At 44.7% G+C, this 13,053-nt stretch overlaps 1 protein-coding gene across 3 annotated transcripts in view; it reads right to left on the bottom strand.

Annotated features, from left to right (window-relative positions):
• actn4 (actinin, alpha 4) overlaps positions 1–13,053 on the bottom strand; it is a 49,788-nt gene that overhangs the window by 21,485 nt on the left and 15,250 nt on the right. For all 3 annotated transcript variants that reach the window (XM_079224774.1, XM_079224773.1, XM_079224775.1), the window contains exon 2: positions 629–743. In XM_079224774.1, the coding sequence (XP_079080900.1) occupies positions 629–743 (115 nt within the window). The remainder of the gene's footprint in view (positions 1–628; positions 744–13,053) is intronic.

A 13,053-nucleotide genomic window follows, 5' to 3' on the forward strand; every position in this document is an offset into this window, starting at 1 on the left:
CTTTATATGAGGATCTACTGAGCTACAACCTGGTATTAAACCCAAGGGGAGGCCTGTGGTCAAACAGTGACTGATCTCTAGCAGGTTCCCCATTTTTCTGTAAGAGCTTGTGGTTATTTTCTCAAACTTCTATACAAATCAGACTTCTATTTGCAACCGGAGGCGTCGCCCCCTGCAGCTCAGTAGAAAGAACGCACGTTTTTAAGACGCTTCCGCTTCGCTCGGCAGAACCGGAGGTTCCTCACGCTGCCATCATGCAATTTAGACGTCATTCCGAGCAAAAGTGGCATCGAGGTTCCCTCCCCCGCACACCCGCCCGAGCCAATCACGAGCTGCTACGTAAGCACAGCGGTTGCTTTTTGGCAAGAAAGTCACAATAACTAACCACGATATCTCTATGAATTAGAAGTCGACAGATAGTGGACTTTTAAAGGCCGATATAGTAACAATGACTTACTTTAACATACAGTGTGACAAGAACTCCCCTAAATGACAGAGACCATCTTTGGGAGAAATCTATTGGACGTTTACTTTGACTTTTTTTGTTTTGTCGCCAACACTGAGGGCTTTAGGACCTGCCATCAGGGGGCTGCGTTGAGGAGCTGTCTTGTCTACAGGAGAGAGTTACCTGCAATGACCTCCAGCAGCAGCATGAGTTTGAGCCCATCCCTGAAGTCCTCTTCGATGTTCTCGATCTGCGTGCCAGACTTCCTCAGGTGGGAGTTGCACCACGCCGTGAACGTCTGCACGAGGGAGAGAGAACAGAAACAGGGAGGCCCATGGTGATTATTCAGAGCCAGTTTTAGCTTTTTTTTGTTTCATTTTGTTTTTCCAGCTTTTACCACAATAAACCACTTTGAAATCTAGAATGAAAGTAAATTCAATGGACAGGAAGGAAGGTCAAAGAGTCGCTTTTGATAAGACAGGAAGTAGCAGTAGAAAAAAAGGGGGAGGAGACAGATGCTATAATACAATACCTACAGCTAAGGAACCAGAACGGCCAGTGACGTCGAAGAACAATATACACCATGTAACAACCAGCACAAATCTCACACGTCAACAGCTGCATGTGTTTTGTTTCTTTACGTTTGTGTGCTCTGGTTTACCAGCATTCTTCAGAAATTAGTTTTGAATCATAAAATTGTAAAGGATTTTCGTGGCACCGAGGTAGGCACGGGACCCCGGAGAGCCTGTGTCACGTGACACCAATGTGTCAAAACACTCTATAGTGCTTTTGATTCACTTCAGACTCACACCCACAGTCACCAAACCAGGGGAACAGTGGTTTACAGAACTCCCGGTACGGATCGGGTCAGGGTTTATAGTCACAGATTGGAAAAAAGGGAGCAAATCTAACTTTTAGAGATGCCCCCTGATAATCGATTTGCTGATCGCCAACGATCACCGTTGGAAGTGAGTGTGTATCCATCGACCCTAACGCCTCCTCTTTCTCCACCTCGCTCCTGCGCTGTGTGTTCACAAACATGACAGGGGGGCTGCTCGCTGCCCCCCAGTCCCTCGTCCCCCCGCCACAAAGCACCCATTGAGTCTCCTGAATAATAGCCCCCTTCAGCCCCCTGTAACCTCCCTCGGCTCCCTCTCTTTCTCTGTGTGTGTACCTCCCACAGACCAACCCCCAAAACACACACACACAGAGGAGGGAGGAAGGGGAGATACATTTCACAAACAAACGTACAGACAAAGTTGGGAGGGGCCAAAGCAGAAAGACAATGCCCCTCTACCCCACACACAGCGTTAACAACAATGCAGCAGGAAGTGGCACTGCAGTGACAGGAAGTTCCAGTTTAGTTCAACACAGAGCAGACAATCAGAGTGGCGCTGCATCCATGACCGTCACTGACTGATCTCTACAGAGATGAAAGCCTTCCGCTTTGTGAGCGTCAAAAAACTTCTACAACACATTTTGTATTTTTATTTTGTAATCTAATTGGGGGGGAGGCATTACAACTGGGGCCGGACAATGTAGACATCGTCGAATCATATAAAACTATCTTTTATTTGTAAGTATTTGTTACGACAACTGAAGGAACTGAATAAAACGTAGTGAGAAGCGGCGCACACCCCCATGTAACGCAGGTAATGAGGTGTGACGCTACACGTCCAACACATTGCAATGACATCGAACGTAAACAGAGCCGGTCTGAAAGCAGTAATAAAAAAGAAATAAAAATACAGCAACGATGTAATAACCAGTGAGGTTATAGAGTTAAATCAGGCGTTTGGAAATCATTATCAGCCGTAACGTCTGCAGTAAAATGCATTCACGCACTGTTTTTGCATCGTATCACGCCTGCTGTCCCTAGATAAGATACGGACTAGATTTCTAATAAATTATTTCAGTTATGTTCATTTTGCACCAAAGTTCTTATTTCCGCGAGAAAAATACTTTTTACTTGGAGTATTTACTTCACACGGGAGAATAAAAAAATGAAAGTTATTTGTTGAGTGACCAGAAAGCGTGCTATATGGTGATATCTATCGTCATAGAAATGAAGAGACCTATATTTGGATAGAGTGTGGCCACATATCTCTGCGAGGTGAAGAATGAGGATGGGGTTTCTGAGTGTTTGGACACTTTGGGTTTAAAAAAATAACAACCAAGTTTAGGAAGGTGAAAGCGTGTTGGAGAGCAGCCGCTCTGTTCCAACAGGAGCGCTGCCACTGGGAGTGGGGACGGGTCCAAACCTGCAGGGCGCTTGAGGAACTTTATGAGGCTGCGGATCGCACGCCTTTCACCGCCCTCTGAGGGAGCAAAGGTCAGACCTGCCAGCCGCTGTGTGTCTTGCTCGAGGATACTTCAGTACAACGCCTCTGGACAGCTGATGTCACTTCAGGACAACGAGGTGTGGTGCTGTGTGTGTGCATGCCTGTGCCCGTCCCGGGATTTTTTTGTCACAGCAGAAACCAAGACGGCGTCAGGTCCAGCATGTTGACAAACACATCATGCAATATCTTGCCAACTGACCTTTACTTCCCTTTGTACAAAATGCATTGGCATCTGGTTGTCTATCAAACGTGACTTCACACGACCAGATCGTCGGTCCCTGATCGACCAGAACAGAAGAAGGAAAAAAGAGGTGCGACCAAATCTTGTACTGGTGCGACTAACTGGGACAGTAAGTCTGGAGCCCTGCAGGAAGTATTTCAACTGCTTCAACTGAACTGGTTTTCAATTAACCTGTTCTTAAACAAAAAAGCTATTTTCAACATGACTTTGAGTTTGGGATCTAAGCTGTCAATTCTTACATCATTGTCTAATAAAATTAAACAGAACATCTTCATCAAACATAGCATTATGACACATATGGGTTAAGTGATCAAGGGGTCAAATAATCCAATTTCAGTTATTTTCAATTATTGGGCCGTATTCCATTGTACAGTGGATGCTCTTGTTTTGCCTTGTGTTATGAATCTGGAGCACCTTTTTTACTTTACAGCGGGGCGCATTTCACCCAAGGACGGCCGCTCTGTGTGGGAGGATCCCACTCGCGAGAACTCTACCCGGGTGCTGGCTGGCCCTCGCCAGGCATATTTCCTCCAAGGCGGTGGAGACTAAATAGCACAACACGCAGATTTCTGGGGTGACCTGTCCTTTTAACGTCAATCATGGCCGTCTTTCTGGACGCATGACATTTCCAAATTCAATGAATAATCGCGTCCGCGATATTGACCAAAACAACCGCGATGGCGATTCCCACGAGCAGCCCCTCGGTCAGACACCCCTTGTTGTTCATGTCCGAGAGAAACCTGGAAGAGGTTAAGTCGTCCAAGGTGTCTCCGTCTTCCGTGGCAGATATACAGCCGCCTCCTCGCTGCTTTACTGCCGACAGGGTGTGGAAAAACAGACTGAGCCTAACGGTGTCTGCTGAGGTCAGCCGTTTGATCTCTGCTCACACACACACACACACACACACACACACACACACACACACACACACACACACACACACACACACACACACACACACACACACACACACACACACACACACACACACACGAGATCAAAAAAGGTCAAGGTTCAGATAGCTACTCGTTTCAAAGAGCTCCAAAATGTGCATGCACATAAAAGCACATGACAGAACCAGCCGTTTGAAACCGCGAAAACACAGAGTTACATACAGAGACTGCTGCTGTCCGCCCTATTTCTGCTCTCTCTCACACACTCACTCGCGCATACACCACTCCTTGGACAGGAATGTGCTTGAGCGACGCAAGAATCCACATTCCACTACACACACCTATCATATACCTGTGTTACTCACTTCAACTCTGTTTCGCCAGTTCTTACCACGCCCAACGTCTCAATGCATCCTCTGACTCCATAGGCAACCTAATTGTATGTATACTTAAGGGTGCGCGCACACACACACACACACATAATGAGCCAGGTTGAACACAATGTTATTGCTCTAGTGCCGCGCAGTCTCTGCATGTCAGCAGTGTGTGTGTGTGCCCTTTCTTTCTTGCCAGCGCTGATGATCTCACTCTTAGAGCAACTCCACACACTGACAGCCTGTTGTTTCTGCGGCATCTCGTCTTTTCTGTCGGCGTCCACTGACTCATCCTCGCTGCTTACTTTGTGCCACTCTTGAACACACCGCTATTATTTTGCCACTTTAACTACTCTTCTCCACACGGTCTTGTATAGTTTCCAATTTAATTTCCTTTACATTATTATTATTATTATTATTATTATTATTATTATTATTATATTTGTTTCAATTCTTGTGCATTAATCGAAAAAAAAATTACTTTCTCATCATATCTGTTCTTGTGTTGCTGCAACAACTGATTTTCACGTCTGAGGATCAGTAAACATTTGTCTTTTCAGACCTTTTTATTTGTAGTGCTTTATGGTGGGACTACCTTGTGATTGACAGGTCGCTACGACTCCGTTGTCCGGTCACAGAGTCGTTTGTCGTCTTAAAACCTCAACCCTTTCACGGTTACACTCTTCTGTTCTTAACTTCTGAACTTGTCAGGCAACAAACTTCTCACAAGTCAAAAAGGTCTCACGCTTTCAGTCACACATCTTTTTCAGGGTCATCCTCAAGATGCATCACACACACACAATTCATCAAGTGAAAGTGAAATTGTGAAATTTATCAAGATAAAATTAACTTTCATATCTCACTGCTACGTTTTAAGATTTTCTGAGTTGAAGAAACGGTTTTGTCACTTCCTGTAAAAAACACTTTTGCAGAGTGACAGTTTGCACCTTTTTGAGAGTGTGGTTTGAATGAAGGTGTTTGTTCTCTACACTGTGCTGCTGCTAAAAAAAAAAATTAAAAAAAAAACTTTATAAATGAGGCCTCCCCACAACACCGTCGAGACAAAAAAATTGCAAAGTAATGAAACATATAATCCAAACATAAATTCACAAGTGAAAGCTGTCTTGAATTCTTCAGAATAAGTGGCAAAAAGGAGGAATATTTTGTGCATGTAAACAGTCCTGTTGTTGAGGTGAAGCCTGGCTGTGGTACGACAACAACGAAAAAGCGCAAAAAGTCAAAACGGCAGCAGATGGCAAGATGTGCACTGCTAGTTAAAGGAATTTAATGGGACCTGCTGGCAGAGAGCTACAACCTCAAGGACATTTGGATGGAGCCAGACTAGACTGGACCGGCTGCACCAGACCAAAATCATGCAGGCCTGGCCCCGGCGAGTAACGCTCAGCAGCTAGTCTGGTCTGACACAAGGCCTCCTATTCTTAGAGGAACGGTGATTACATTATTATTATTTATTTTTATTTTTTTTTAAATGGGGCCGTGGTGGCTACGCTAACCGTTGTCACAGTTTTGGGCTTCAGAGGCTGCAGAGGACGGATTGGTTCTTTTTGAGTCAACATACAGGGAGAAGACAGACAGAGTCTCCCACATGCAGTCACAGCATCAAAAGGTTAAACTCCACGTTTCAAATTTCAGAGTCACAACTGGACTCCATTAAGTCAAGAAAACCACAAAGCAAACACCATCTTCAAAAAGATTCCCGACATTTCTTGACTGAGAAATGGACATCATGACGCCTCCTTTCCACGACGACGCAGAGCCGGAACGGAAATCTAGACAGCGCACACTAGGAAATAGATTCCAGTGCACTCTGGTTCCACGCGGGCCCGTTGTAACTGGATACACGGGAGCCCGCTACTGGAGAGCTGCTGCACCGGTCCGGAGGAACACACGACACCTTGGGGGAGGGGGGCGGGGGGGAGAACCAGCCTCCAGCTAGACCAGTGACCAGCTTTTTTTGATGTACACACACACGACAGCATCTCTAACTGTGAAATTATTATTTATTTATTTGCCGGAACAACATGTTCACGTCATGTGACGGTGAAAAGGAGTTGAGGAAGACGAAGCAGAGCTCTGCTGCGGAGGTTTGTTGTGGCCTCATTACCCTCTCAAGTCTGGACGGCAGAGAACAAACACACACGCTTCATGTGCTGACAGGTAGTCAGTAAAGTAGAGCTCTCTATAATATGAGGCGCGCGCACACACACACACACACACACACACACACACACACACACACACACACCTCCCAGAGGGAGCTGACAAACATGTAATTGTCGTGTGCTCCTTGGCCGGCCTAATGCCCTTCAGATATGTCATTATGTCATCATGAGTCAACAAGCTTAACACGGACCGTTTTTCAACCGACTGCGCCAACGCTCAGCTCGACGCAATGTAGCAGCTAACAGAAGCAAAAAGGAGAGGGAGGATTAAGGGGAGGAACTGCAGAAGGCAGGGGAGATGAGGAGGAGGAAGGAGTGGAATCGTGATGAATGAGCCAACTGGGAGGAAGAGAGACGACAAATGTGACAAATAGAATTAAAGTTAATGTGAGGAGCTCTATAAGTGGCATTACTGCCGCCTCCACATGGCCTTCATAAGTGAACGTATTTATATCAGCGAGAAGGATTGGCTGTTTCTATATAGTAAATCTTAAACGCACGTCATTGGCGCCACCGGGTCCACCGGGGACTCTGGTGCTCGGAAACACAGCGCTGTTGTCCAAAGGGCCAAAGCAAGACGAATGAAAGTTTCTCCTGGTAGATTAAGCTAGAGTATGACTCTTGCATTTGATTTAGTCCCAACAGTCGGGAAATAAAGTGCAAGTAAAGTTTATTTATATTGCACTTATCACAGACAAAGGTAGGAAACGCAAAATTGCACTAAAGCTGACTTTGAATAAACTTTTATTTGTAAGTAATAGTGTCCGAGAGAAACGGAAGTTTGAGCACCTTTAACTTCTGCACCGGCACGCGTTCCCATGTGGAACGTAATGTTTGAGCGATGCACAATTTCAAGAAGGATTCAAATATAATCCTTTGCATTTAATTGGACGGCTAAAAAGAAGAAGTGGGCGGGCTTTGATGCAGCGCCAAAGAGGACTGTGGATCCTTTTGAGTTGACTGATGGATGGGTGGGTGGGTGTCACGATATTATTGGTTGGTACTAGTCTATGTAAGCACACGTCATATTCAGTTTACGGGAAGAAAAGATGATTGGTTTTGATATTACTTTTATTTTAACTTTTTAAAAGAAAAAAGATACAGTATATATATCCTCATGAATGATGACTTGTCCGTTTACCTGCCACAGTCCAACTAATCAGCAGCTGGCTGCTGGCTTTTAGTGAATAGCTAGTGTTTTATGAGGAGAGACGCTCCACCTTTTTTGGTGAAACGTGAGAGCGGAGAGGAAATAACGGCTGGAGGAGGAGGGCTAACATGTCGAGCGGTGGGGTCATTTGTTCATTTATTTATGCCTCTTCCTGTCTTTGTTGCCGTAAGGGGGGGGGGGGTCGGGTTGCACCTCCACCAACAGACACCGTGTGGGTCCTATTTTAGGATCAGCACCCTCACTCAAATTAAAAGACAGTATGCATACACACTGGCTATACGATACTAACAAATTAATAATAGACAATCGCAATGATTAACAATTATGTAAGCCTGCGGCACTGTAATTTACTTTAATTAAAGTCAGGGATTTTTTTTTTATGACGGTGACAACTTTAGAGATGCGACAGTGAAAGATTTGAAGCCTGACACGTCACATTTTAGCTGCAGACTAACGTTCATTCAACATGCGGGAATCAGTGATGGTGTCATGTCTTAAAAACCTGTCTGTTTCAGTTCTCCTCTCGGCTCAAAGGCTGAAGGGGACTGGTGGGACTCGAACCGCCCAGGGTTTTTAAGTGCACGTGAATCACAACTGAGTCGTGAAGTCACTTGTATAACAGAACCAGAGGTGGAATGTAACTAAGCAACATGCAATGGCGTATTTCAACATGGGGCGGCCCCGTCGTCCTGCTGCGTTTCAATACTAACTGCTGGGGATTTTGGGGCCAGGTTGCATCAGTGTTGCATCGCCGTATGTTGACACTGTCCACCACAAAAGACACATTTCTTAATCTACTGCATTTCAAATGCGAGGATTTCGGCTGACACAATCATCCACGACTTGGCACATAGAAAAAAGGCCGGTGTCTCACTAAAAGACTTTTAGAAAAGGCTAATTTGTTACCTTACGTGCAGAGGTTTATACTGTCATGTCTTTGTTTCCGGAAACAAAACCATCCCACCACCTACCAGAGAAAAAACAGGTCTTCCAGAATTTTGTTTGTGTCATATCGTGTGTTATATCTGGTAAGACGCCGATACAGGAAACGGCTCATTAGTCATGTGAGGTGAATGTTTTTTAAAACCAACAAAGGCCCATTCCGTAATTTATTTTGCGCAAAAAAACACCTTGAGTGTGTGTGTGTGAAAAAAACCCCGAAGGAATCAAATGTGGCTGTTTCCATGCAGCTTTTCTAATGAGACACTTCAAGATGTGCATAAATAATCTGCAATGTTGACAGTTGCTGACAGTTCTGTGCAGGAGGCGACTGAGGGGGTAGAGAGAGATTTATTGAGACACTGGGACTCATTCCGGGATGCAATCAAGGGAACAGAGGCAAAAACAGATCTATTTGTATGCAAATGTCATGGATTATTACTTTCCAGATGCATGTTTCCCCCCCGTCTGCATCATTTATCTGCCGCTGTCGCAGACAAAGCTGATAGGTTTGTGTTGTCGACTGTTTGGCTCGACCCACCTCAGTTGGGGGGGAAGAAAAGAAAAAAAAAAAAAAAAAAAAAAACCTACATTTCTCTTCAAATTATTTGTCTTGTACCAACTCTGCATAGCAGAGTCAGGCAAACAAAGGGAAAAAAAAAAAAAAAAGGTGAGAGGTGAGGAGAGAAAGAAGGAATGAAAGAGAAGCAAATTGTTGATGAACGAGTATCAACCTCTGCGGAACATGACGGAGACGTCAGGAATGCCAGCTATGTTCTTCCGCTCTCTTGGCTCCCGTTTAGTACATCTTCTCTTCCTCTCCTCCTCTCAGCTACTTCCTCGCCTTCCTCTTTACCGCCCTCGTTTTCAGCGCTCTCTCATACTTTAACGCTTATGGAGTCCAGAAACCATTAAATCTCCTCCGAGCAGGAAACGTGTCCTGCAAGTATCTAGGGGAGTTTTGTTTGTTGCTAAGACACTTGCCTATACAACATTAAAGTGGTTCCTTCAAGTAGATCCCATTAACAACAATCGATTCAGAATGCGAAGAATATTACATCACGAATGATTCATGCGAGAGTCAAATACTGTAATTACAACTAAACTAAAAACGTGGAGCATCTGCACAATGTCCGAGTCTAATAATGATCTGAAAAACCTGCCGTTTACTCTGGTGCCGTGTTGCCGTCATCCTCATGCGCGCACACACACACACACACACACACACACACACACACACACACGCACGCACGCAATATCCTATGTAAAAAATGACGAGGTCACACCCATATATCGTACAATAAGGCAATAATGTAAAAGTTGCAAGGTCACGTCAATATATCGTACAATGAGTCGATAATGTAAAAATGCCGCCTATAAAGTGTACGATAATTCAAAAACGTAATTATCGTGACGGACCTAGTGAGGATCCTCAACTCTGACAGGCTGTGGGCGTACTTCTAATATCAGAAGAAACTGATATGAATCAAACAAGCCATTCAGTTGTCCTCGTTTCGGTTTAGTTTTTACCCTGAAACCTTCCTTCTGTCTTTGCATGTTGATGACAAATGCAGTGAGATGAACTTTTACAGCAGCTAAAAGAAAATAGATGGATAAAATCAGCTCAAAAGAGGCAGTGAGGAGAAAAACAATCTAATTCGCACACAAGAGGAGGTCAGAATTACTTCGCAAAAGTGCTTCCCTCAGTGTGCGTCTGTTCCTCATATCACACAATCAATTCTCCCCAGCCAATCAGCAGACAAACTAATCTACTTCCTGTCTTTAGAGGCGCAGCACAGGAAGCGGCGGGGGCGGGAGGATGTCCACGTTAATTCCCCAGGAATGCGGCGAATGAATCCCAACTGTACAAGTAAAAACATTAACCCCCGAGGAATTTTGTAAAATTAACCTTCTGGAGATTTATAGCCTCCGTGTTCACTGACGATGGGCTCAGAGAGGAACGTGCACAGGAAGTCCGCAAAGGTCTGCTGCTCTGTGATGATTCAAATAACTTGGGGTGACTCATGTAGAAAGCTGAGTGAGGTTAGTGGGGAGGAAGGTGCTGCTAACTGCAGATAGTCTGGAGGTTCAGGATGTCACACTTGCAATTTGTTTCTCTCAGGGCAGAACCCCAGCAGAAAAGTTGACTATCACACTCCTTTGGTTCAATGGAGTCATGAAAGCTTGTGAGGAAAGGTCACATGGGCTAACGAGTCATGGTTTAGTTTACAATGTGAATTATTGATTTAGAAACTGATTCAATAAATACATGGTAGACTCCTTCTCTTGTTGAACACAGTCCTTCCTTCTAGAGGCCACACCTCAGGTAACCGAGCGTGTACTAAAGATTACGAGAACAGGTGGTGCAATGATCGGTGGCGTTTTACAATCGAGGGCCTTTAAGCCCCGCCCATGGGGTGACTCAACCGTGCCCGTTGTTTCACAACCGCCGTGCGAGTTTGGGAAAGTTCCACCACTCTTGAGGAAACGATGACACGCACTGCCACGCGAGACCGGCTCGATGAGTCACCACTTCAACTGCGTTTACTGAACCGTATTTTAAAACGAAGAAACTTCAAAGGGTTAAATTTGAGACAGGGCTTCGGCTGTGTGGCGGCATGCACTTTGTCATCCAGTTAAGCCAGCCCAGGGTCACGGGGTACACCTGGAAACTGGGCCTTGTGTACAGGACACACAGAGAAGAGGTGGACAGAAAAACAGATTAAGGAACCAAACAGTTTAAACAACGTGGTTCATGTCCACGGCGAGTGAATCCAACTTCACATCACCTTCTTTAAAAAAGATATATAAACTTTGACTCAGTTTATCCTCAACTTGGCTGCAAATTTGGAGAGAAAAAAGAATCACAATCATTAGAGAGAGCTGTTTAACACAAACGCCTCCTTAGACCTTGACCGAGTTGACTTTTAAAAAATCCAGAGCCCACCGGTAGCAAGAGCGGTGTTCCCCTTCTTTCCTGAGAGCTCTGCAATCACTGAATGAGCTGAGGTCATTATTATTATTATTATTATTATTACTACTACTCACCCACTTCTGTGTGTGTTTTTACACAGTCCCAAATCAGGAGCTTTGGCAGGCCCGATAGCAGCTGGCGGGGCGAGGTGTCAGCTGTTTGCTTCGGCCTTTTATTAAAACCGCTGGCTGAATCTTTCCAGAGCTCTGCGACAGTTCTGCAGTTCTGTTGTTGATCAGTTCAGGCAGCAGGAAACGGAATCACTGCACCGAACCCACTTCTGGTTACAAAGCGTTCGGTTGTCTCGATGCCAAACTGGCTTCTTGGTCAACTTTGCTGTTGTTTTTTTTTTCCAAGCATTTATGAGTTTTTCCAGCGCGAGACAAACAGACTGATGCCATTTAAATAAAACGGAAAAATATATGTTAGCAATGGCAACGCATGAAATAGAAAGAATTTCAAAATGTTTAAAGTTTAAAAAGGAACGTTGAACTGAACATAAAACTATGGTGCTTGGAAACCGCTTTTGTCCACAGGGACCGCCAAAATCAACGCAAAATGGAAGTTCCCTGTAGTGGCTTCACAATGGACAGCTGGTAAACATGATGTGAAACAACAAGTTGGGATAAGCACATCAGAATAAGAAAAACGCATCAAGAATTAATTAATTTGGTTAAGTTTTTTGGGGGGGGGGGGGGGGGGGTGGGAGGGGACTTACAGGGCTGATGTGTTTGGCTATGCATTTCTGGAAAACATCATGATTCACCAACATGTGGACGTGATTTACTGAACGAGGGCAAAGTGAGTGGTCATTAATGTTGGGTGCGTCTGTGTATGCATGTACATACACATTTGTCGAGTAACAACCGGCTGAACTATAGTATGCAAAGTCCACCATTATGACAGTGATGATGATGGCGGTGAATGACGTGATGGCTGACGCGACAGCATTTACTGCAGCATCAGCACCGTTAACAGGAAACAAGACCAGCTCGACACAAACGCACCGGACTACTTTGAGCAGTCTGGTTGTCGTCATATTGTTGGGCCAGACACCCCACCCACAAGAATACAAGCTAGCCAGTGCTACAGCAAGCTAATGGGCACGCCAATTAATTTGATTGGAAGCTATAAAATGATTAGCCTATCAAAGTTAGTCAGTTGGAGGATAATATATATTTTTAACATGAGTTAGCTACTATGTTATTATGTTAAGAGGATGGTGTACACACTTTATCAGAAATCCATTATTACCATTGGGCGTCTTCCGCCAAAAATCCTTTCACATGTATAAAAAGAAAAGAAACCTAGCCTACACCATCGTCTATTTTTAAACAATAAATTCAAAAGATCCCTTGCGACATGCATGAATCACAATGTGCAGCACAGGACACAGCTCCACACAACAGGAAAGTAGAAGAGAAGAGATCATGATGATGCGTGCCATCCGCTCAAAAAATGCTCGGTATCCAAGACCGGAGGCCTTGCTGG

The sequence above is a fragment of the Taurulus bubalis genome, assembly GCF_910589615.1.
Source record: "Taurulus bubalis genome assembly, chromosome: 10".
Classification (NCBI taxonomy): Eukaryota; Metazoa; Chordata; class Actinopteri; order Perciformes; family Cottidae; genus Taurulus; species Taurulus bubalis.